The 25,495-nt window shown below is 37.1% G+C and overlaps 1 protein-coding gene across 4 annotated transcripts in view; it reads right to left on the bottom strand.

The window, feature by feature from the left end:
- Positions 1-25,495, bottom strand: part of AKAP9 (A-kinase anchoring protein 9) — a 137,219-nt gene that overhangs the window by 7,562 nt on the left and 104,162 nt on the right. For all 4 annotated transcript variants that reach the window (XM_087821151.1, XM_087821149.1, XM_087821150.1 and 1 more), the window contains 13 exons: positions 24,227-24,367; positions 23,282-23,767; positions 22,791-22,854; positions 22,582-22,703; positions 21,864-22,055; positions 21,423-21,614; positions 15,461-15,605; positions 10,073-10,292; positions 9,164-9,314; positions 3,346-4,017; positions 2,735-2,943; positions 2,297-2,402; positions 694-876 (listed from right to left, as the gene is read on the bottom strand). In XM_087821151.1, coding sequence (XP_087677277.1) covers positions 694-876; positions 2,297-2,402; positions 2,735-2,943; positions 3,346-4,017; positions 9,164-9,314; positions 10,073-10,292; positions 15,461-15,605; positions 21,423-21,614; positions 21,864-22,055; positions 22,582-22,703; positions 22,791-22,854; positions 23,282-23,767; positions 24,227-24,367 — 2,883 coding nt within the window. The remainder of the gene's footprint in view (positions 1-693; positions 877-2,296; positions 2,403-2,734; positions 2,944-3,345; positions 4,018-9,163; positions 9,315-10,072; positions 10,293-15,460; positions 15,606-21,422; positions 21,615-21,863; positions 22,056-22,581; positions 22,704-22,790; positions 22,855-23,281; positions 23,768-24,226; positions 24,368-25,495) is intronic.

Below are 25,495 nucleotides of genomic sequence, written 5' to 3'. Positions count from 1 at the left end.
GAAAAAGTCTAGGGACTTAATAGATGGACCATCCGGGTCCAAATGTTGAGTCTGGTACACTGAAGAAATGGGGAAAAGCCATGTGGCATGTACACAGGAAATGGATCCCTACAGAAGCTCTGCAGATGTGTTATTGTGTACCCAACTGCACAGCTGTCTTACAAGTCTCCCCTATCTTTACGTTGGGTAATGACAGAGCCAGCAATTTATTTTGCAGTTTTAAATGAAACAATTTTTTAATGAATTCCCAGAGTAGTTTATTAGACTGAAATAATTTAATGACACCTTTCACTTGAGTTATGAACATAATAATGGGTATATAACTGATGAGAAGAGCCAGAATTCAAATTTGAACATTTCTTCAACACGTGTCTGCTGTTGGTCCATAGGTAGCAAAATATGGCTTTGGAGATAAGTTGATTTGGTTTGACTACTGATGTCAGTTTTCTCATGTCAAGGCTGGGTGTAGATTAGAGGTTCTAAATGTATAAAACCTGGAATCTGGCACAGAGAAGGCTCCTGATAGAGAAAAGCTATTATTATTATCACCATCCCTATAAAATTTTCTAATGATCCTACTAAGAATCATATACTTAATATTTTTACATTATCAGGAGTAAAAACTGAAACTAAGTAGCAGAAACTGTAATTTTGCATGATTTTTACTGTATGGCATGCTAAAAACAGACGTACATAATCTCTGCCAGCTCCTGTCTGTCGATACCACCTGATCTGCTCTTCCAGCTTCATTATCAGGTTTCTTAAATCATTCTTTTCTTCGGTCAGTTGGCTGATATGTCCTGTCAGCTCAGCATTTTGTCTCAGTAGTCTTTCAGTCAATGAGCCACAAGAGGTATTTGGGGACACTAGGCAAGGCTAGAAAGATAAAATGGCATAAGGTTGCATAAGCACAAACATTTATAAGTAACACATACAAAACGTGAACAAGCACTTAGAACAACAATTTCATGAAGAAGTGGTGCTTGCACTGAGCCTTAAATAATAAGTAGGAATTTACCAGGCAGGAAAGAAGACAGGGAAGGGTATATGAAGCATGCGTAAAGGCACAAAGGCTTGAGCAAGAGTGCTGGTTTTGGGGAGCTACGGTTGCTTGGTAAGGCTGGAGTAAAGGCTGCTTTCATTCTAGGGATAACAGAACTAAATGCACACAGTGGAGAGCCATGAAAGGCTTTCGGCATGAGCATGCCATAAACAAAATTTACGTGTTAGGAAGATTTCTTGGGTAAAAGTATGTGAAGTAGATTAAATTAGCAAAGATAGATCCTGGTGTGAGCAGACACATCAGCAAGTTATTGCAACAGGCTAGGCGGCAAATGCTGAAGGCCTGAATGAAGGCAATGACTAAGGGCACGTAGGATGGATGTTTTAGGAGGCAGAAGGCACAGGATTTAGTGACTGCTTGGATGTGCAAGTAACAGTGAAGTAAGGTGGTCTATGGTGACTTCAGCTTTCTAAACTGGGTTTGGGACAGGAAAGAGAAAAGGAAAATAATGCTCAGTTTGGAATGCGTCTGTGAGGTTCCTAAGGGGTCACTATGGAGTACATTTCCCCAAAGAAATATGTCTAATAACTAACTGAAAATATAAACTTGGGACCACAGGAAAAAGGTGGTCCACTAGAACATAAGCTCCATAAGGGCAAGATTTATTTACTGTATCTCCAGAAGCCAGGAAAACACCGGACCCATAGTAGGTGCCCTATATAAGTATTTGTTCAATGAGTAAGTCCACTGAGAAATTCAGGCTGCATAAATGAATAAGCTTTCACAGTTGTCATTAGAGAAAAGAAATGGATGTGGATAGGAGGAAGAGGAACTCATGAAGGGGACTGATGAAAGAATGGAAGAAATGAGAGAATACTGACACAAAAAAAAGGGAAGGGGGTTTTTAAGATGGAAGAGGTAAAAAGTGTAAAATGTCACAAAGACAACAAGGTCAAGAAAGACAGGGGCTGAAAAGATTCACCAGATTAGTCAGCTGTGAAGACATGGGTAACGTTCATGGAGTGCTGAGGGTAGCAGGCAGACTAACCTTTCAGGAAACTTGGCTATCAAAATACAAGAGGTCACCATAATTATTCAATAATGATAATGAAAGTTAATTTCCCTCATGCTTTCACTATCTTTTATTGGCGGAAGGAAAATATTAATATTTAAAACAAATGAAAAGATAAAAGTAAAACTCTTTAGAAAACATGGTGCCAGTTTCAAGTGATTCATACAGTTTCCATTAAACCTTTGCTCTTGATACTTCACAAAGAGTTTTCTAAGTCATACCTCTTTGCCTGGCTCGCCAGTTAATTTTTGTAGTTGTAAAATAATTTCATCAATATTTTCCTGAACCCAAATGAAATCTTCATCATCTGCTGTTTCAAACTGCAGTCTTTAAAAAAGAAAAGAAAAGAAAAGGACATCAAGTGTGAAAACATCTTCTCAATTAGCGGTGTAGACTAGCACAAATGTTATGGACCGGGCAGCGCTCTGCTTCACCCATCACTTCTCCTTTACATTTAGTGTTCCCTCCCCCTGGGCCAAGGTGTTAATATATTTGTTTTCAGGTGTATGAATGTTGTTAGAAAATATCACCTCCTAATGTAAACAGGCATTAACTTTAAAATTTCAATTCCCCACCCTTGGCTAGCTATTAGTGAGGGGCAGATTCTGTCCAGCTTGTCTAAGAATGCTCTTTCCAAAGGTCAGGCAGGAAAGTCTAACCTATTGGAGGCTTTCTGGGCTAGATGCTGTAGTTTTGAAGCCATATGTTGAAGCTTTTGTTTGATCATTTCCAGTTCATGATTATAGCCAGTTCCTCCTTCATTCATTTCAATCAGTTTAGGATAGCTTGATTCCTTTGTCTCTCCTCCTATTTTCTGTTGAAGAACCCAATTTCTAGTTCTATCACTGGTTAAACTCCATGTGGTTGGCTGGCAATTTTGGACAGAAAAAGAAAAAGCAGTAATTATACATGAATAGCATTCTTTCTTAAGGGAACACAATTTACAGTAAGCTCTCAATGTCGTTGATAGGTTCTGTGGCTTTAAGTGAAACAACATATAACTAAATCAATTTTATCACAGGCTACCTGATACAAACAAGAGTTAAGCTCCTACTCCATCTCATCAATGTTATAACAAAATGAAGTTGAATGGAACGATGTTATTTGAAGACATGTTGTATTATTTATACTCCAAAGAAACTTGTATAGATTTCGTTTTAAAATGATTTGTACACAGCTATGTAAATAATTTAATCCAACATCAAAAGTATATGACCAAAGGGCTGCAATATTCTTTTAAAAAATATTTTAAAACAAACTGTCAATTTACCTCATTAAGATTCTGATACAGAATTCTTCTGCTTTCTCGTTTCTCTTCTCGTTCTAGTTCTTGTTTCTGGAATTGCTGCATAATTCCTTGCAGTCGCTTTCCTTCCAGGTCTAACTTATAAACTTGCTGCCTTTTCTCTTCGAGCTGACGCTGAAGGTCTTCCACTTTGGACTGGAGCTCATGCATTTTCTTCTGTCCCTCGGTGTTGGCCTCCTGCTCTGTCTGCAGCGTCTTTCTGTGAACCTGCCTATCCTTTTCCATTTGCTGCCTTGTCTGCAAAGAATCCAGTTTGTATTTCTCAGTCTCATTTAACAGCTCCACTATGCGGCTGTGCTTCTCCTCCAGCTGTTTCTGCAGCTCTTTCAGGAGGTCCTCGGAGGGCAAAGGCGGCCGAGGCTGCCCGCCGTCATCGCTGCCTTGCTGCAGCTGAGCGAGCACTTCCCGCTCCCTGTCCAGAGTACTACTCATTTCCCGGATCCGAACTTTCTCGGATTCAAGAAGTACTTGAAGCTCTAAGTTTCGGCCTCGTTCTTCTGACAGCTGGGCATCATGGAGTGCTCTCTGTGATTCTATTTCCTGCTGTGATTCGTTTAGTAGTTGTTTCTGTCGTTCCAATAGTTGACTTAGCTGAATATTCCTTTGTTTTTGACCCTCAAGTGAAAATTTCAGATCCTTATAGAAGAAAATGATTTTAAGAATTTGTTACTATTATTAAAAAAACTTTATAAGTACACAATTGTGCTTTATTAATATTAATTTGGTAGTATTTGGTAATAGCACTGATTATTTGGTTTATTTACTTAAATTTTCAGTGGTTAGAGCATAATTATTTGGACAGCTAGGTGATTTTCATCAAAGAATATAAACAAAAGATAGCTAAGTAAATAATACTTTCTCTCCTAATATTAACCATATCTGGTTTAAATATGAAGTAGGGTAGTATATTTCTTGCAGAAACAATAACCTTTAAAAATACAAATATTTCTGAAAGAACGCAATATGAGCTTCTGAAAAACTTTGTGTTTTACTTACTAAAAATAATAATGCTTAGGGAAACCAGGGTTAGGAGCAAACTACTCAAAACGTATTCAAATTTGTAAAGATAAAAACAGGTAATCAGCACTCGAGGAGATGATATGTCTTTGACAGGTTGAAAGCTCATAAGCCTGCAGGATACCCATGCTGGACATTAAAAAATAACCCTCACAAAGGGTAGCTAAATGGATAAGAAAACAGGACCCAAATATATGCTGTCTACAAGAGACCCACCTGAGAGCAAAAGACTCACACAGGCTAAAAGTGAAGGGGTGGAGTAAAATATTCCATGCAAATGGAAAGGAAAAGAAAGCTGGAGTAGCAATTCTTATTTCTGACAAAACAGACTTCAAAATAAAGACCATAATGAGAGACAAAGATGGCCACTACATATTACTAAAGGGATCAATCCAACAGGAGGAAATAACCCTTATGAACATTTATGCACCCAATACAGGAGCACCTAAATATATAAAAAGTCTCTTGGGGGACTTCAAAGGGGAGATTGACAGCAATACAATCATAGTGGGGGACTTTAACACCCCACTGTCAGCACTGGACAGATCATCAAGACAACAAATCAACAGGGAAACGCAGACCTTAAATGAATCACTAGACCTAATGGATTTAATTGACATTTATAGAACATTTCACCCCAAAGCAGCAGAATACACATTCTTCTCAAGTGCACATGGACCATTCTCAAAAATAGACCACATGTTAGGGCACAAGGCAAGTCTCTACAAATATAAGAAGATTGAAATCATATCAAGTATCTTCTTGGATCACAATGCCATGAAACTAGAAATCAACCACTATAAAAAAACTCAAAAATATTCAAACACATGGAGGCTAAATAGCATGTTATTAAACAATGAATGGGTTACCAAGGAGATCAAGGAAGAAATCAAACACTTCATGGAAAGTAACGACAATGAACAGACAACAACTCAAAACCTATGGGACACGGCAAAAGCAGTCTTGAGAGGAAAATTCATATCATTACAGGCCTATCTCAAGAAACAAGAAAAAGATCTAATGAACCATCTAACGCAACAACTAAAAGAACTAGAACGAGAACAGCAAGAAAAGCTCCGAGCAAGTAGAAGGAAGGAAATAATAAAAATCAGAGCAGAGATTAATGACATAGAGACTAAAGAAACAATACAAAAAATCAATGAAACCAAGAGCTGGTTCTTCGAAAAGGTAAATAAGATTGATGTACCTTTAGCCAGACTCACTAAGAAACAAAGAGGGAGGACCCAAATAAATAAAATCAGAAATGAAAGAGGCGATGTAACAACTGATCCAACAGAAATACAAAGGATTGTAAGAAAATATTATGAGCAACTGTATGCCAACAAATTGGACAACATAGGGGAAATGAACAAATTCCTAGAGGCATACAACCTTCCAAAGCTGAATCAAGAAGAGGCAGAAAACCTGAATAGGCCGATAACAACTAATGAAATTGAAGCAGTAATCAAAAAACTCCCAGCAAACAAAAGTCCTGGACCAGATGGATTTACAGGTGAGTTTTACCAAACATTCAAAGAAGAATTAACACCTATTCTATTCAAACTATTCCAGAAAATTCAAGAGGAGGGAAAACTCCCAAATTCTTTTTATGAGGCCAGCATCATCCTAATCCCAAAACCAGATAAAGATACTACAAAGAAAGAAAATTACAGGCCAATATCCCTGATGAACACAGATGCTAAAATCCTCACTAAAATACTAGCAAACCGGATCCAGCAATACATTAAAAAGATCATACATCATGACCAAGTGGGATTTATTCCGGGGATGCAAGGCTGGTACAACATCCGCAAATCAATAAATGTGATACATCACATAAGCAAAATGAAGGACAAAAATCATATGATCATATCAATAGACGCAGAAAAAGCATTTGACAAAATCCAGCACCCATTTCTGATAAAAACTCTCAGCAAAGTGGGAATAGAGGGATCATACCTCAACATAATAAAGGCCATATATGACAGACCTACAGCCAACATCATACTCAATGGGCAAAAACTAAAACCATTTCCATTAAAAACCGGGACAAGACAGGGATGTCCACTTTCACCACTCTTATTCAACATAGTTCTGGAAGTCCTCGCCATAGCCATCAGACAGGAGGAAAACATAAAAGGTATCCAAATTGGAAAGGAGGAAGTAAAACTGTCATTATTTGCAGATGACATGATACTGTACATAGAAAACCCTAAAGACTCCATCAAAGTACTACTAGATTTGATAAACGAATTTGGCAAGGTAGCTGGATACAAAATCAACATCCGGAAATCAATGGCATTCTTATACACCAAAAATGAACTTTCAGAGAGAGAAACTAAAAAAGCAATACCATTTACCATTGCAACTAAAAAAATAAGATACCTAGGAATAAACTTAACCAAGGATGTAAAAGACCTGTACTCAGAAAACTACGTGACACTGAAAAAAGAAATAGAGGAAGATTTAAACAGGTGGAAGAAGATACCATGCTCATGGATTGGAAGACTTAATATCATTAAAATGTCCATACTACCCAAAGCAATTTATAAATTTAATGCAATTCCTATGAAAATACCAAATAGCATATTTCACAGACCTAGAAAAAACATTTCGAAAATTTATATGGAACCAAAAAAGACTCCGAATAGCTGCAGCCATCTTGAGAAAAAAGGACAGAGTGGGAGGGATCACATTACCAGACTTCAAACTATATTACAAAGCCACTGTAATCAAAACGGCCTGGTATTGGTACAACAACAGGCTTATAGATCAATGGAACAGACAGAGACCCCAGAAATAGACCCACGCCACTATGGTCAGTTAATATTTGACAAAGGAGGCAAGAGTATCCAATGGAGTAAGGACAGTCTCTTCAATAAGTGGTGCTGGAAAAATTGGACAGATACACGCAAAAGAATGAAACTAGACCACCAACTTTCACCATACACAAAAATAAACTCAAAATGGATAAAAGACTTAAATGTAAGTCACAAAACCATAAAAATCCTGGAAGAAAACATAGGCAGTAAAATCACAGACATCCCACGTAGTGGACTTTTCACTGATACATCTCCTAGGGCAAGAGAAACAAAGGAAAAAATAAATATATGGGACTACATCAAACTAAAAAGCTTCTGCACAGCAAAAGAAAACAGCCTCAAAATACAAAGGAACCCTATGGTCTGGGAAAACATATTTGCCAAGGATGAATCTGAAAAGGGGCTAATTTCCAAAGTGTACAAAGAACTCATAGCACTCAGCAAGAGGAAGACAAATAACCCAATTAAGAAATGGGCAAAGGACTTAAATAGACACTTCTCCAAAGAGGACATACGGATGGCCAAGAGACACATGAGAAAATGCTCGACGTTGCTAATCATCAGAGAGATGCAAATTAAAACCACAATGAGGTATCACTTCACACCTGTCAGAATGGCTGCCATCAACAAATCAACAAACAACATGTGCTGGCGAGGGTGTGGAGAAAGGAGAACCCTAGTACACTGCTGGTGGGAATGCAGACTGGTGCAGCCACTATGGAAAACAGTATGGAGGTTCCTCAAAAAATTAAAAATGGAGCTGCCTTTCGACCCAGTGATTCCACTCCTAGGAATGTATCCTAAGAATCCTGAAACATTCATCAGAAAGGATATATGTACCCCGATGTTCATAGCAGCACAGTTTACAATAGCTAAGATCTGGAAACAGCCCAAGTGCCCATCAGTAGATGAGTGGATAAAAAAGCTGTGGGACATTTACACCATGGAATACTATGCAGCTGTAAAGAAGAAGAATCTCGTACCCTTTGGGACAGTATGGATGGACCTGGAGAATATTATGCTAAGTGAAATAAGCCAGGCAGCGAAAGACAAATATCACATGATCTCGCTTATACGTGGAATCTAAAGAACTTAATAAACTGATGAACAGAACAGATTCAATGACATGGAAGCATAGATGAGACTGATGAATGTCAGAGGGTTGGAGGAGGGTGGGAGGGTGGAGGGGGAGAGAGTAACCAAAGAATTTATGTGCATATATACACAACCCAAGGACATGGACAATGGTGGGGAGAGGGACTGGGGAGGGGGAAGGAATGGGGTGGAACGGGTCATTGGGGAGAAAAAGGGACATCTGTAATATTTTAAACAATAATAAAACTTAAAAAAAAAAAAAAAATAACCCTCAAAAGTAACAGGGCGGAAATGCTGGCTTTTTAGTATAGGGCTAGTGAGTGCTGAGTTATGTGGACAGAAGAGCTCTGAGCCAGTGGGGCTACCACTGAAGTGGGCACTACATGCAATACCACCTGCCTTGAGCTGAGAGCTGTGCAAAACTGTGAGAGAGCCCAGAGTGAAGGGATTCACTTTAAATTTTCTTAAAATATAGCATCCTGCTGCCAGAAAATTATCACTGCTCCCCTTCCCTCAAAGAAAACAGGAACGAAAACTATTTCTGCATTAAGCTGACATGATTGCCCTATTTATCAAATTGTATATGCACTAATCAAATTCCCAAAACACATATTGCAGGAGAACAGTCCATATGCATCCTTGGATGTAGCAAAACAAAAAAAGCACCTCACTACCAGCATTCCTAGTGCAATTTAGATATCATTGTAATAGTATTCAACACAGAGCAAACAGCCTATAGAACCTCATAAAGAGTCCAAAGTCAACATTTTAGAAAGAGAAGTCCACAGGCTCTCTTTCATCTATAGTGTTGAGTTTCCACAGATATTTAAAGACAGAGATAACAATACCTCAAGTTCTTCTTTATCCCGCTCTTCATTGCGCCCCAGTTTGGCTTTCTCTTTTTCCAAAGTCCACTGGAGCTCTCTGGATTTTTTCTGTTCACTTGCTAATGTCTCATTAAGCAAATGTACTTCATCTGTTTTATCTTTAACTTCCAACCTAAATCAGAGAGACAAATAAGCTTTCATAAAACTACTTTGACTATATAGTGAGAGAGAGAGTACAGCGTCCAATGAAAAGTGGAGGCATAGAATAAACCAGCTAATAAGAAAATATAAACCATGTAAAGATTACAGATTTTTGTGGTTTATTTCCAATTAACCGTTTCTGTAATAGTACACCTATTAGTTCTTTACCACTGCAAACAATTTAGTATTACAAAATAATATTAATAAAAATTTTCCCTTGTCTTCTACTAAACATGGGAAATATCATGTTTGTGTGTGTGTGAAAACAATGTTCAAAATAAAGACTGTGCTCATAATGCATCCTTAGCATGCAGAGTATCTCAGTATTTACAGCAACAAACTTATTCTTTTTACAAACATTATCTTTTAAAGTATTTTGCATATATTAGCTAACTGAACTATGAATTCTATTGAAATCATAAATACCATTTCAAATTACTTGGTCAAATAAATGAAATAAAGGTGAAAATTATGTATCTTATATAAAAAGTCTCAAATAGAAGGGAAGCCATCGTAGAGACTATGCCAATACCTAATCATGACTTTATTATTTGTAAATATTTGGAGTTTTCCTTTCCACTGAGTTCTTCCTATACATAACAAAGTTTCATGCTACTTAAACATCATGTATATATAATATTACATTTTTGTAAGATCTGCATAATGTCTGGGACAAAATTGTTCCAATTTCTTCTCTAACAGGGTTTATAATAAGGAAGCCTGGCTCACCTGAATGCCTCTAATTCCTTGAGGTGCTTGTGCTGTGCCTTAAGTGTTGTTTCCAGTTCCAGCTTAGTCTGTGCAAGTTCACTCTTCAGTTCGGCAACCACCATCTTCTCAGAGCTCAGCTGTTCCTGCAGCTCTGCGGCCCTGTCCTTCATGCTGCTGAGCTCCACCTGCATTTCCAGCATTTGAGACTGCTTCTGCTGTATATTATGTTCCAGGACTTCTAAATGGAAAATTATTAATATTTAAAGTATGATCAAGCAACTCATATATGGGTTAAAAATATTTTGTTGAATAAGAATTGATTTGTAATTTAGGCGATTACTATAAAGCTAATGAAAAGATTACCGTCCCAAAAGTTAGCAATTCATATAAATACATTTTATGCATGTTTTCCACAAAATCAAGATTTCAGAACTATAAATATATAAGGGTAAAAGTTTAACAGAATATATAAATGGACACAAGACTTGAAATAAGCCTGGCTGGTGTGGCTCAGTGGTTGAGCATCGACCTATGAACCAGGAGGTCGCGGTTTGTTTCTAGGTCAGGGCCCATGTCCAGGTTTTGGGCTCCATCCCCAGTGGGGGGCATGAAGGAGGCAGCTGATCAATGACTCTCTCATTACTGATGTTTCAATCTCTCTCTCTTTCTCCCTTCCTCTCTTTGAAATCAATAAAAGCATATACTTTTTAAAACGACTTGAAATAAAAGAAAACTTTAGGTGTTCACACAATATTATACATAGAAACCTGTATTTGTTCATTCAGAATTTCTATAGCTCATATTAAGAATTTCCAATGGTTTTTTGTTTTGTTTTTTAATCCTCACCCAAGGACATTTTCACTGATTTTGAGAGAGAGAAAGAGAGAGAAAGGGGTAGGGAGAGAAAAAAACATTGATTGGTTGTCTGTTACCTGAAACCTACATATGTGCCCTGACTGGGAATAGAACTCATGACCTTCTGGTGTATGGGACGAAGCTCCTACTGACTGAGCCACATCGGTTGGGCTCAGCAGGGCTCTACTGGTTTTTGATAGCCACATGGGGTGCTTACAGGAGTTATCACGTAACTAAGACCACAATGATCAGTGCTGCTGGCTTGTTTTGTTCAGCCTTCCTTCACAGACAGTCCCTAAGAACTTTACTGGAGAGGTAGGAAGTCTAAATCCCATTTGAAACCTCTATTTTTTTTCTATAAAAACCAACCAAACCCTTGCTACATGTCTGTTACAATGAAAACAAACTGAACTATTTAAATCCCTAGGTATAATAAATTTTAAAAAGTTACAAAATATGTATTAGGATCCCATTTCTGTGAAAAATGTAAACTTATATAGACATGCACATTTCAGGTCTGAAGAAATATTTACCTGTGTATTAGCAATCATTATTTTAGGATTTAGGAGATCCTAGAGGTGATTTTTACTCTCCTCTTTTGCTTCTCTAGTATACCATAAATATATTTTTAACTTAAAAAATTTTATTAAAGTTCATCATTTCATATTACAATTTCTATTACTGATGTTAGGAGACAGAAATAACTTGAATTTAGAAGATAGTCGTATTCATTCAGGCTTTTAAGACTATTTCTTAGGAAGGTCAAGGATCTACACATATAAATATGTATGTATGTAAAACTAAGCTTTCAATCGGGTTCTATTTAACTTAAGTAAATTAATACTAATCAGTTCTCTAAAATAATCTTCAATTAATTTTATGTCCTAACATAAGAGATATATTTAATTTGGGATCACATTATACCCATTTTCTCTGAAATATTTAAAGATATTTAAAATCTTCAGCTTTTCAATGGCAAATATAAGACTATGGTATAACTTTCAAAATCTGCAAAAGAATAGGTGTTTGTACCATTATATTAAACAGAACTGAAGACAAAGATATGTGTCTTCACTAGGTGTGATGAAAATTAGATTTCAATTTAATCTGAAATGATTTCCATCTGCAAATCTAAATTAAGAGATACCCATATTGAAAGTGGGGAAAAGATCTGAAGAAGCATAACAAAAAGCAGAAATACAGCTAGCCAATAATCATATGATAGAAGGATTAGACCACTTCAGTAAGCAGCAAATGTAAATTAAAATCACAACAATAATGCACTGCACACCCACCATACTGGCGACAAAGGTCTGACAATAACAACTATTGGCAAAGATGCAAAGCAACAGAACTCTCATACTCTGCTAGAAAGTGTACAAACTGATGTGAACACTTTGGAAAACAGTTTGGCATTCTTTAATAAATATGAAGATACGGAAAGATGGCGGAGGACTGAGTGGAAGCTACACTGACACTCTCCCGGGACCAAACTGGAATTACAACTAAAATACAGAAAAATCATCTTGAATAATCAACTGCAATTGAAGACGAGCTGGAGAGCACCCTCATAACCAAGGAAAAGTGGAGACAGCATAGAGACTGGTAGGAAGTGCAGAGGCACGAGGGGTGGCTGGGCTCCTATAGACAGCAGCTGAAGGTCCAGAGGGATATCTCAGCTGTGGGGGGTTCCCACTGAGGACTCTGGGGCCTAAACCCCAGGCTGGGCCTCCCAGCCAAAAGCATCAGAACTGGGAAAGATGCCCACGTAACATCTGGCTGTGAAAAGCAGCCGGGCTTCTGTCTTCCAGGGAGAGATGGCTGAAAATGCAGGCACCCTCTTAAAGGGCCAACACACAAAGTTTTGTGTGCAGCTCCTCACCTTGAGCTCCAGCAGAGGGAGGGCAGAGTGGACTAGAGCTGTGTGAGGAAAATCTAGGGTCGTGGGCTCTGGAGATAGAGCTTAGAGGGCACCCCTCTGGATTCCTGTGTGAAGTCATTCCCCAAAAACATCTTTCTCAGGCAGATATTCAGCTGCTTTTGCCGGGAAGGGGGGAGCAATTGCCCCACGCTGCTGGAAAACCTCTCATCCTACCCCATGGAGTTTCTACAGCCTGAGGCTCATTAAGAGAATCAGATTAATCAGCCTGCAGGCAGAGGCAGACCTCAGAGTGCTTTGAGTCTCTGCCTTATCTGCTTCTGGACTCAGGCCTTGGAAAAACAGACTTTGGTGTGCATCCTGGTACTGTCCAAATGTACCCAGCCCCAACAAAGGGTAGTTAAGGCCAGTCACAAACCGAATCTGACATCGGCCTGCACCAGAGACCCTCCAAAAACACTGAGAGTCCTAGCAGGCTTTCCTAATACATAGAAACAAACTCAAACAGGGATCCAAAATGGGGAGACCAAAAAACAAGCCCCAAATGAAAGAACGAGAGAAGTCTTCAGAAAAAACGCTAAATGAAATGGAGAAAACCAATCTATTAGATAGAGAGTTTAGAATACTGAGTGTAAGGATGCTCAATTGCATGAAAAAAGATATGGAAACTATGGAGGAAATTAAGAATGACATAGCAGAAATAATGAATACACTGGAAGGAATAAACAGCAGGTTAGAGGAAGCTGAGGATTGGATCAGCAAATTAGAAGACAGGGTAGAAAAAAATCACTCAATCAGAGATCCAAAAAGGAAAAACAATTAAAAAACAGGACAGTCTAAGGGAGCTGTGGGACAACATGAAATGCAACATTATTCGCATCATAGGAGTGCCAGAAACGGAAAAGAAAGAGCAGGAAACAGAGAATTTGTTTGAAGAAATAATGGCAGAAAACTTCCCTAACCTGGTCAAGGAAAAAGTCACACAAGTTCAGGAGGCACAGGGAGTCCTAAGCAAGAAGAATCCAAAGAGGCCTACGCTCAGACACATCATAATTAAAATGCCAAAAATTCAAGACAGAATATTAAAAGCAGCAAGAGAAAAGCAATCCATTACCTACAAAGGAGCTCCCATAAGGCTGTCAGCTGACTTTCATCAGAAACTCTACAGGCATGAAGTATCCAAGGTAATACAAAACAAAGATCTGAAACCAAGACTACTCTATCTAGCAAGACTATCATTCAAAATGGATGGTGAAATAACAAGCTTCTCAGACAAAAAAAGGCTAAAGGAGTTTATCACCACCAAACCAGCATTACAGGAAATGTTAAAGGAACTGCTGTAATTAGAAGTAGAAATAGAGAGAGAGAAACATACGCATAAAGAATTAAAACGGCAATAGATAAGTATCTATGAATAATAACCTTAAATGCAAAACAACTCTCTACAAGTTCAAGAATATTGAAATCATATCAAGCATCTCAGACCACAAGGGCATGAAATTAGAAATCAACTACAGTAAAAATACTCAAAAACATTCAAACACATGGAGGCTAAATAGCATGTTACTAAACATTGAATGGGTTACCAATAAAACCAAGGAAGAAATCAAAAACTTCCTGGAAACAAAAGAAAATGAGCACACAACTCAAAATCTATGGAACACAGTGAAAGCAGTCCTAAGAGGAAAGTTCATAGCACTACAGGCCTACTTCAAAAAGCAAGAAAAATTTTTAGTAAACTATCTAACCCTACAACTTAAAGAATTAGAAAGCTCCCCCCTGTGAAGCCATCCAGGCCAGGGCTTTTGTTTGCTGGGAGTTTCTTTTATTATTGCTTCTATTTCATCAGTTGTTACAAGCCTATTCAGGTTTTCTAATTCTTCCTGATTCAGTTTTACATGATCTCACTCACATGTGGAATCTAATAAAGAAAACAGACTGAGGAACAAAATAGGCCCAGAGACATAGAAGCATGGAACAGACTGATGAATCTCAGTGGGCAGGTGGGGATGGGGGAGTGGGTGGGGAGTGATTAATCAAAGAACTTACATGCATATATGCATAACCCATGGACACAGACAATAGTGTGGTGAAGGCCTGATGGGGGCGTGCAGATGCAGGGTGGAGGGGATCAATGGGGGAAAAAAAGGTGGGTATCTGTAATACTTTCAACAATAAAGATAAATTAAAAAAAAAATCTGAATATATATATTTTATTACCCAGCAATTCCACTCCTGGGTATGTACCTAGCAAAGTCATGCATGTATGCATCAGAAACATGGTGTAACAATATGCAGACTAGCACTGAATTTAGTAGCTAAAAAGATATATAAATTGTACAATATCCACAAAGAGGAATTCTGCACAGTAACGAAAATGAATGAACTAGAGATAACTGTAGTAACTTAAATTAGGATAACAGTCACCTCTAGGTTACTAGAGGAGTGTGTGGGAAGAGGGCTTCTGGGATACTTGACATGGGTGATGTTTCCACAGATACTCATTTAATTTGTTATATATATGTGTGTGTGTGTTTGTTAATTAATGTAGATATTCTCTGATATGAGAATGAGAACAAAATGTGACTAAGAAGAAATGTGTTTTAAATGAATAATAAGAAGGGAAATATTTCGACCTATGTGTTATTATATGAGCCTGTGAGACAGCGTACCTTGGCTTGGTTGATCATTCTCTTGTTCTCTTTTCAGAGTCATTTTTCTCTCACTCATTTGAGCATGCAGTGCTTGAATTTCAGACAACAAGCTCCTCCTATCTGCTTTCTGGAGGCAATCCATAGCTGTTCGATATTCAGCACCCTGTAGTAATGCAAAGTAAAAAATCATGTGAAGGGAATTATAAAGTCAATAAAATTAACAACCAGGAAGTCTGAAGAAGAATGAATGGAACCATACATGCTAAAACTTTGAAAATAAATTAACAACTTTCTTTTCCTCCTCATTTGGATATACTTCTGGTTGTTAATCTTTACACTTATTTTGAAATTCTTTAAATACACAAGAAAACATGAAAAATAATAAACACCCATGTAATTAGCCTAAGAAATAGCACCTATAAAATTAAAGGCCCCTGTGTACAACTCCTTAAATACGTTCTCCTCTGCACTACCTGGTCAAGAAATAACCAAATCCTAAGTCTTGTTATTTTCTTTTTTTTCATTTTTTAAAATATATCTTTATTGACTTCAGAGAGAGGAAAGGAGAGGGAGAGAGAGATAGAAACATCAATGATGAGAAAGTCATGGATCGGCTGCCTCCTGCACAACCCCGACTGGGGATCGAGCCCGCAACCTGGGCATGTGCCCTGACCGGGAATCGAACCCCGATTGCCTGGATCCTAGGTCGACACTCAACCACTGAGCCACATCCGGCTGGGCTAAGTCTTGTTATTTTCATACTCTCTGCATATTATGTTACATACACACATGGTAAACAATATACAATACTGTTTGGCAAGTTTTAAAACTATATATAAATATAAATGGCATCCTATTTTATCTGTCTTGGTGTAATTTGCCTTTTTCACTTACCATGTTGGTGAACCGATGGGTTGACAAATGTAGCCCTCCTTCACACTCATTTCAAAATTATATGGTATTCCATAGTATGACTAATACAGTACATTTTATTTGAGTATCTTTTCATATATTTATTGGATATTCTTCATTGTCTTCCATAAGAACATATATTTAAAGCATTTGTTCATTTTTCCATTGATTGTTTTAACATCATTAGTATTTGGTCTGTAGTTTTCTTGTGATGTCTTTGTCTGGTTTTGGAATCAGAGCAATACTGGCCTCACAGAATGGGCTGGGAAGTATTCCCTTCTTTTCTTTATTTGGATGAGTTTGTGAAGGACTGGTATTAATTCTTTAAACATTTGGTAGAATTCACGAGTGAAGTCATCTGATACTGGGCTTTGCTTTGTGAGAAGTTTTAGAATTACTAATTTAACTCTTTATTATAGATCAATTAGATTTTCTATTCTTTTCATGAGCTAGCTTTGGTAGTTTGTATATTTTTAGGAATTTGTCCATTTAATGCTATTATAAATAATTTATTTCTAAAATTACATTTTGTTTGTTGAGAAATCAGATTATTTTTTTAATCCTCACCTGAGGACATGCTTAAAAAGAAAGGGGAGGGGGGGGGGAGAGAGACGTAGGGAGAGAAAGAGAAAGGGTGAGAGGGAGAGGGAGACAGATATGAAAGAGAAACATGGATTGGCTGCCCTGACCTGGGATTGAAACAGTAACCTTTCAGTGCACAGGGTGACACTCAACCTACTGAACCACTCTGCCAGGCAAGAAATCAGATTTTTACATCTTGACCTTCTATCCAACAACATTATCAAACTTTCTTATCAATTCTAAAAATCTGTGTATAAAGATTCTCTTTGGTTTTCTATGTTAAGTGAACAAGGGGTCTTCCCCTCCCTCAACTCTTATTTTTCTTGCTTTGCTAAGCTAAACATTTAGGACATGTTGAACAAGCTACTGAACCCTTTGTTAAGAAATATTTTTAACATTTAACTGAAAAATTTGATGTTTGTTGTTGTTTTTTTGCTAGACATACCCTTTAGTTCAAGAATTTTTTTTTTAGTTTGTTTTAGGATATTTTAAAGTATAAAATTCTTCTTCTTTTTAAAAAAAATTTATCTCTGCCCTTGCCAGCTTTGCTCAGTGGTTAGAGGGCTGGCCTGTGGACTGAAGGGTCCTGGGTTCAATTCTGGCCAAGGGCACGCACCTTAGTAGCAGGCTCGGCTCTGGCTGGGTGCATGTGGGAGGCAACCAATCGATGTGTCTCTCTCACATCGATGTTTCTCCCTTCCTCTATCTCCCCCTCCCCTTCCCTTCCACTCTCTCCAAGAAGCAATGGAAAAATATTCTTGAGTGTGGATAAAAAAATTACCCTCACTTAAGGATGTTTATTGATCTTTAGAGAGAAAGGGAGAGAGAGAAACATTGATTGGTTGCCTCCTGTTCACTCCCGGACACGGGATTGAACCCGAAACCTAGGTATGTGCCCTGACTGGAAACGGAACCTGTAACCTTTTGGTGTGTGGGATGACACTCCAACCAACTGAGCCGGCACCCAGCCAGGGCTAAAATTCTTCATTTTAATTTATTAGCTTTATCTCTTGAGATGATCGGTGTGTTTTTTTCCTTTTAATTTGTTAAAGTAATGAGTCACATGAGGAATTTTTAATGGTATGCTACCTTTCTATCCCTGAATAAGGGTAAGGTGATTGTGTCTTTTTTAAAAAAAATTTTTATTTATTGATTTGAGGGAGGGAGGGAGGGAGAAGAGAGAGAGAGAGAAACATTCCTTTGTTGTTCCACCTATTTTGTATTCATTGGTTGATTCCTATACATGCCCTGACTGGGGATCAAACCTGCAACCTTGTCGTATTGGGATGATGCTCTAACCAACTGAGCTACTCGGCCAGGGCCAGGTGACTCTGTCTTTAAAAATATATACATCGGTGCCCTGGCCAGTTCAGCTCAGTGGTCAGAGTAGATTTTGATTATGCACAAAAGATACCTCGTGTCCTTCATATCAGAAATACTGATGTCTTTCTGTCCCATTTCTGGTGATATTAACTGATCACCTGGGGAAGGTGGTATCTGAAGGTTTCTCCACTGCAAAGTTACCACTTTGCCTTTTGTAATAAAAAAGGATTTTCCGGACATTTACTTTAAGACTATGTAAGTATACTTTCCTGATCATATTACTAAAGTGTTTAATAAAAGGTGATGTACTAATTCCATCATTTCTCCTACATGCTAGCTGGCATTTTACTGTAAGAAAGGATTTTTATTCATTTATTATATCAGTATGAACTCACAAATTCTTCTTTTACCCTTTGGTTTATAATGTCACTCTCATTTAGTTTGATGTTCAAATTGTCCCAAATTCAGCCAGTGGGAAATCCTTTAAGCTGGCTTCTGTGATCTTTTGACATATCTTCTTAATTCTTTCAGCAATTCCGCTAACAAAACGAGATATTTCAGCTTCATCTTGCACTTTCCCTACCCCAGCTCTGGAATCAGCCATTTCTCTGAGACGTCCTAGCTCCTTTTGATGGAGAATGTACTAAAAATATCAAGATCTGGGCGCTAAGTGCTGTGAACTGATTTGTAACTAAGGATTTAATTCCTTTACAACCTATAGATCTTTAGGTTTTGTACTTTTTCCTGAATGACTTTTGCTAGGAGATAATTTTCTAGAAAACCTGTCCATTTCACCAAAGTTTTTAAATTGACATAGAATTACTCCTAACATTCCATTACTTTTATATCTCAGCTATATCTTTGGTTATGATCTCATTTTTATTCCTAACTTTTAAAAGAGTGTGCTTTTTGTTGTTGTTGTTGGGCTACAAGTATATCGTACACTCAGGAATGGGTTGCAGACTTCATCCAGTTAGAAGTGATCAGACCGGGACCCATACACAGCTTCGATAAGCCTAGAAAGTCTTAACATTAATTAACATAATTAAAAAGTTATTTGCATCTAGAAAAAATATACAGAAAACTCCTTTTGGAGCAATCTGTGCCTCAGTTTCAACGTCTGCTTGTTTCACTGACATTATCCATATACCCTCCCCGCAAAAGGTTTTCTCTAAAACCACAGACAACTGCTCCAGTCTGACCAGCCACGTACAAAGGGCGTCCACCCACCTGTGTCCTCAAGTACTCCCCATTTTCGCAGGAAGGGTCAGCAGCACTTCTACCCAGGAAGCCTCATTTAAATCTGAATAATTCAGTCTCCCTTTTATTTCTCGGGATCAAAACAACTCGGGGTGTGGGGCTGCATAGAAAATTGGAACCTCGGAGACCGGGAAGGGCGCCTTTCGGGACAGAAAGTGACTCGGAAGCAGCCCTGGGGGAGGGGGGGAGGCCCTCCCCGACAGCAGGATTTTGGGATCCGAATGGGGTTCTTGAGCTGTGGGCCATTTACACCATGGAATACTATGCAGCTGTAAAGAAGAAGAATCTCGTACCCTTTGGGACAGTATGGATGGACCTGGAGAATATTTTGCTAAGTGAAATAAGCCAGGCAGCGAAAGAAAAATATCTCATGATCTCACTTATACGTGGAATCTAAAGAAATTAATAAACTGATGAACAGAATAGATTCAATGACATGGAAGCATAGATGAGACTGATGAATGTCAGAGGGATGGAGGAGGGCGGGTGGGTGGCGGGGGAGAGAGTAACCAAAGAATTTATGTGCATATATACACAATCCAGGGATATGGACAAAGGTGGGGAGAGGGACTGGGGAGGGGGAAGGAACGGGGTGGAATGGGTCATTGGGGAGAAAAAGGGACATCTGTAATATTTTAAACAATAATAAAAGTAAAAATAAATAAATAAAAGAGTGTGCTTTATAGTTTTCCTTAACCAATTCTCTGGAAAAGTTTCTATTATATTAGCTTTTCAAAGAACCAACTTTTAATGTTTTTATACTCTTCTGTATAAGTGTATATATTTCACTAACTTTTTATTACAGTTGAGCCTCATTATTTGTGGATTATGTATTTATAAATTTGCCTATTCACTAAAATGTATTTGTGACCCCAAAATCAATACTTGCAGTGCTTTTACAGTAATTTGCAAACATGCAGTGGCAAAAAATTTAAATGTGTTAAATGTGCATATTACCAGCTGAAGTCAAATAAGGTGATACTCTGCCTTCTTTTTTCATCCCATTCACCAAGGGTGGGGAACATCCGGCCCGTGAGCCATATATACGGCCCACGAAATCATCTGGTCTGGCCCTGCCGAGGCAACTGTAGGTGGGACTCGAAATTCAATAAATCTAGGGGCTTTTTTCATAGCTAGTTTTTAAGTTGATAATTTTGTATGGCCCACGAGTGATGTTATAAATATCCAAATGGTCCTTGGCAGAAAAAATGTTCCCCACCCCTGCCTTACACTGTAATTGACATTTCTGCCATCCATTTAGTGCTGTGTTTTAGACTTTTGTGCTTTTTATTGGTGATGTTTGCTGTTTAAAATGGTTTCCAAGCATAGTGATGAAGTACTATCTAGTGTTCCTAAGCACAAGAAAGCTGCATTGTATAAAGAAAACGTGTTAGATAAGCCATGAGTTATACTGTGGATGGTCATGAGTTAAATGTTAATGAATCAACAATATATAGTAAATACAGTGTCTTTCAACAGAAACACACATAAAACAAGGTTATGTACTGACTGGCTGACAAAAATGTCAAGAGCAGGGGCTCATAGAAACTGATCCCTGTATTTCCCCTAGTAGCAACGGCTCAGCATACATGGCAACTTCACAGAATCTACTGCAAATAGTAAGAACTGGCTTTATTACTCATGTCCCTTCTAATTTCTACAGGGTATTCTGTTGCTCTTTTTCTAAGTTCCCAAGTTGAATGATTAGCTCATTAATTTTCAAGCTTGCTCATTTTCTATCATAAGATATAAACATTTAAGGTAATACTTTTTCTTCTAAATATTCTTATTGGCTCCTGTTAAAATTTTAATCTTCTTACTGTAAAACTAATCAATAATTCATTTCATTACTATTAAAAAGCATTCCCCCCTTTAAGTTTTATGTAAAGTTTCATTCTGATACCTGTTCCTGTATTCTCTGTTCCAAACAGCTCAAGAATCCAGCTGCATCTCTAGTGCTCAGAGCGGCCAGCTCGGTCTGAAAGGTGGTGAGTAAAACACTGCGCTCCTTTAAGAAAACTTGCTGCAGGGCAAGCAGAAGTTCACCTCGCCAGTCTGAGAAGTTCTCATGAGATTGAAAACTATCATCATAAACCTAGCAGAGACAAAAATTAGCTCCAAATAAGTATGTTCAAAAAGGATCTAAAAAGGATATTTATCTAACCAAAATAAATATTAGAAGCCTAAGAGCATGTGAATTTATTTGCAAGTATGTGACTTGGGACATTTAAATAATAAGCAATCTATGTAAAAACACATCATAAACAACAATTTAATTTGTAAAAAGTGCCTTAAGATTGATAAAAATCATAAAACTATTGAGATGCATAATACTCTTGATTACCTCGGCTTCTCTTTGCACTTGCATTTTGGTAATTAAATCCTTAAGAGACGAGATTGTACTGAGGTAAGCTCTTCTCTCTTCTAGCCAGTATTCTGAAACTTGCTGAACAGAATGGTCCTCTCCATCACTATAGGGAGATTCAGTGAGAGAAAGCACCTGCATGCCTTCACTGTGGACAGCTCTCAGTAATCCCTGGAAACCAAAACCCAAAATTATGACTTCTTCAAAGACTGCAAAGCCAGACAAAGGGAAATTTTAAGCAAGACAGCTTTATATCTAGTTAGATTGATCTAGAAAAGCCACTGCAGGTAAGAAACACAGTCCTACCATCTTCCTATGGAGGGGAAAGCCAGTCCCAAAAGAAGGCCCATGACTTTATTCTTCTAGTTATCTAATGTGCTCTTCTTGGATTTAATGATTAGCCACTAATTTTACCAAAAGAAATATGTAGGAGATAAATTCTAGTCCTTGAGACCACTTCAATAATTTTGGCAAACAAATATTTTAGTAACAAAAATTTTCAAAAAATATTCAAATATATTGTACATTATTATCTGTAAAATAAGGAAATAAAACTAAATAGATCTCCAAGGTTCCGTCTAGCTGTGCAATTCTCTCTGCACAGAGGATCTTACTATATAACTTTGCATAGACTATTATGTTCAATATATAAACCACATTGGCTAAGTTTCACTAAAAGATATCTGTCTTTTAGTACCTTTATTTTCTTTGGAAAGGAATCTGTTGAACTTTCACCTTCTTCTCCTCGGCCTTCTGATGACGAGTCAAATCCCTGACTTTGTGTAAGATAAAGTCCCTGACCCCAGTCTGATCCAGAATCTAAAGAAAACAACCACTGACTATTAAAAAGAAACAAATACTTTTAAAACAAGTACTATACAAATTCCAAAAATTTATATAACTTACCACTAGAACATATTTCTTTAGTCTGGTAAGCATCAGAATGTGTTAATTCAGGAACTGAGGATCCCTAATTGGAGGAAAAAAACAAAAAAATACATCACTTTCTTTGCTTTAATAAAAATAGGGCCCAATGAATAGTTTTTTTCTTTGTAATGCTATCAAAAAAACAACAACAAAGAACCTCAAGTCTGTCATACCTTTCAAAAAAAATAAAACTATCCATGGCTTACAACATGTCTTAAATTTTTTTTCTTCATGGTTATTACCATAAGAAGAAACATTCATGAATTAAGGAACAGTAACACCAAGTTCCAAATCTGTACAGGAACTCTGTGGAAAGTTATTATCTGACTCTACATGAAGGAAAAACTTAAAAGCGTAAGTTTATCATAAGGAAGAGATTGTCCTAAATTTCTTTTTCTCTTAAAACTATAGAATTTTTTTTAAAAAAAATCACAGAACACTGAAAAACACATATTATAAAAACCAAATACCTGTTTAGATTTCAGACACTGTATCACTGCCTTCAAGGTACCACATTCCTCTGTCAGTAATTGAACAGCAACATAGTGTTCCCTCTTTAAGGTTTCAGTTTCTGAAATATGTCTCGATTCCATATCCAAAATTTCAGCAGCATGTAGCTCTTGCATTTGCTCAATCTTTTCAGTAAACTGACTGATTATTTCAGTAACTTCTTCGGATGAACACTCACTCTGTAAACCAATTTGGATTCCTGCATTTCTAACACGGATTTGTGGAGTCTGATTACTGCTATTCACCTTGAGAGTCCTGTCTGTCTGGGATGCGGAGCTTTTACCCTCTTTAATAGGAAGTGGCTCTAAAAGACAGACTTTTCTGTTTTCTTGTATCTCAGTCTTCTTTTCTTTTTCTAAGAAGTATAATTTCTCTCTTGTCTCTGTGAGTTGATCCCTGACTTGGCTTAAATCTTTCTGGAGAAATGCCATATTCGTTTCTTTTACCTAAAAACATAACGAACAGAACAGCAGGACATCTAGTTAAAAATACTGAACAAAAAACTTAGGGTAGAGAGGAGAGTATAATTCATGCTAATATGTTCATTTTCCTCAAAATAATTAAAAAACACATTTCAGAAACACTCAGTCTCCATATCTATATATGTATATATATATACTTGTGGTTCTCATAGGATATACAGTTTCCTTTAACATCTTTTCTCCTCCTTCATTAACAGACTAGGGATTAAAAGTATTTTCCTAAAAAAGATTCCAAGGAAAATCAAACAAGAAGATGCTAGCAAAGAAATCTATAGTGACTTTTCATCAAAATCACAAAAGCTTTTATTTTTTTCGAGCTTTAAGTTATGGGTCTGGGTTTGTTTTCAGAGAAGAGAATATACCTTGAACTAAAATTAAGATAGGTAGAAATAAATGAATTAGGAGCTATGTTACTTATTTTACCAAAAGCTCTTCTTGAAGTTTTTCTGCCTTTTCTTTATAACTGGCAAGTTCTTCTTTGGTAGCTGCTGACTCAGCTCTAAGAGCCTCCAGTTGATAAAAGAACACACTTTCTTCACTGGCATGAATTAGCTCAGTAGTTGTCTGTATGGCAGTGGAAAAACATAATTACATAATTTTCAAAAAAAAACACAGCCAAGTTCAAGGCACATATACATTCTAATGAAGCTTTCTCAGGAATGACTGCCTATCAGATAAAAGGAGCTGAAAGGATCCAGCTTCTTTCAACAAATAGGGAAACTTTTTAAGAACCCTAACTTTGTTTTCTTGAGATAGTAAGAAAAGAATAATTTTTCAGAAATGAAATGTAAATACTCTCATTTGTATATATCCTAAAAATTTATAAATTATTATTTAAAATATTTTTTGGTACCATTCAAAAAACTTTCATATTTATGTCACTTTCCTCAAAAGATACCAGGTGTTAGCCTGGCCGGGCATGGCTCAGTGGTTGAACATCGACCTAGGATCCAGGTGATCGGGGTTCAATTCCCGGTCAGGGCACATGCCCGGGTTGCGGGCTAGGCAGCCGATCAATGACTCTCTCATCATTGATGTTTCTCTCTCTCTCCTTCTCCTTTCCTCTCTCTAAAGTCAATAAAAATATATTAAAAAAAAAAAGATACCAGGTGTTAGTAAAGTAGTTCTTAGGAGTTTTATATAAATGAAAAGTTGCAAAACTATTTTAATATTGCTTACAGTAATTTATAGTTCAGTATGCTAGGAAGAAAAAGCCTAGTAAATGGAAGGAATTATTATCCTTTGCAAAATAAATTATATATTTATAGAATCCTGATATATCAGTTAATCTGGTGTTCAGATAAGACTGCGCATTTATTATTCAAATAATAAATATAATATATAATAAATATTATATAATTATATATAATGTATTATATATAATAAATATGTAATAAATATAATAAATAATAAAAAATATATAAAGTGAGAATTTGAAAGTTAAAGTCCTTTCATCTCAGTCCTATGCTAAGAAATAACTGCAATTTCAGATCTTTATGTAAGTAGACGTACAAGGGTGAAATACAAATTTTTCATAGGTAAGAATAAAATTTATTATAGGTATAAAATATACAAAAGCTAAGGATTTATCACTTATATGTTAATTTAGTAGAACACTACAATATTTTGATATTTTCTAGTACCTAAAAGGGATGACTACATACCATGCATGTTAGAGGGAAAAGGAAAAAC

This window comes from Miniopterus natalensis, chromosome 10 (assembly GCF_054644295.1).
Source record: "Miniopterus natalensis isolate mMinNat1 chromosome 10, mMinNat1.hap1, whole genome shotgun sequence".
NCBI lineage: Eukaryota > Metazoa > Chordata > Mammalia > Chiroptera > Miniopteridae > Miniopterus > Miniopterus natalensis.
The sequence above is the reverse complement of the archived record's forward strand: the minus strand, read 5'-3'. Positions and strand labels throughout refer to the sequence as shown.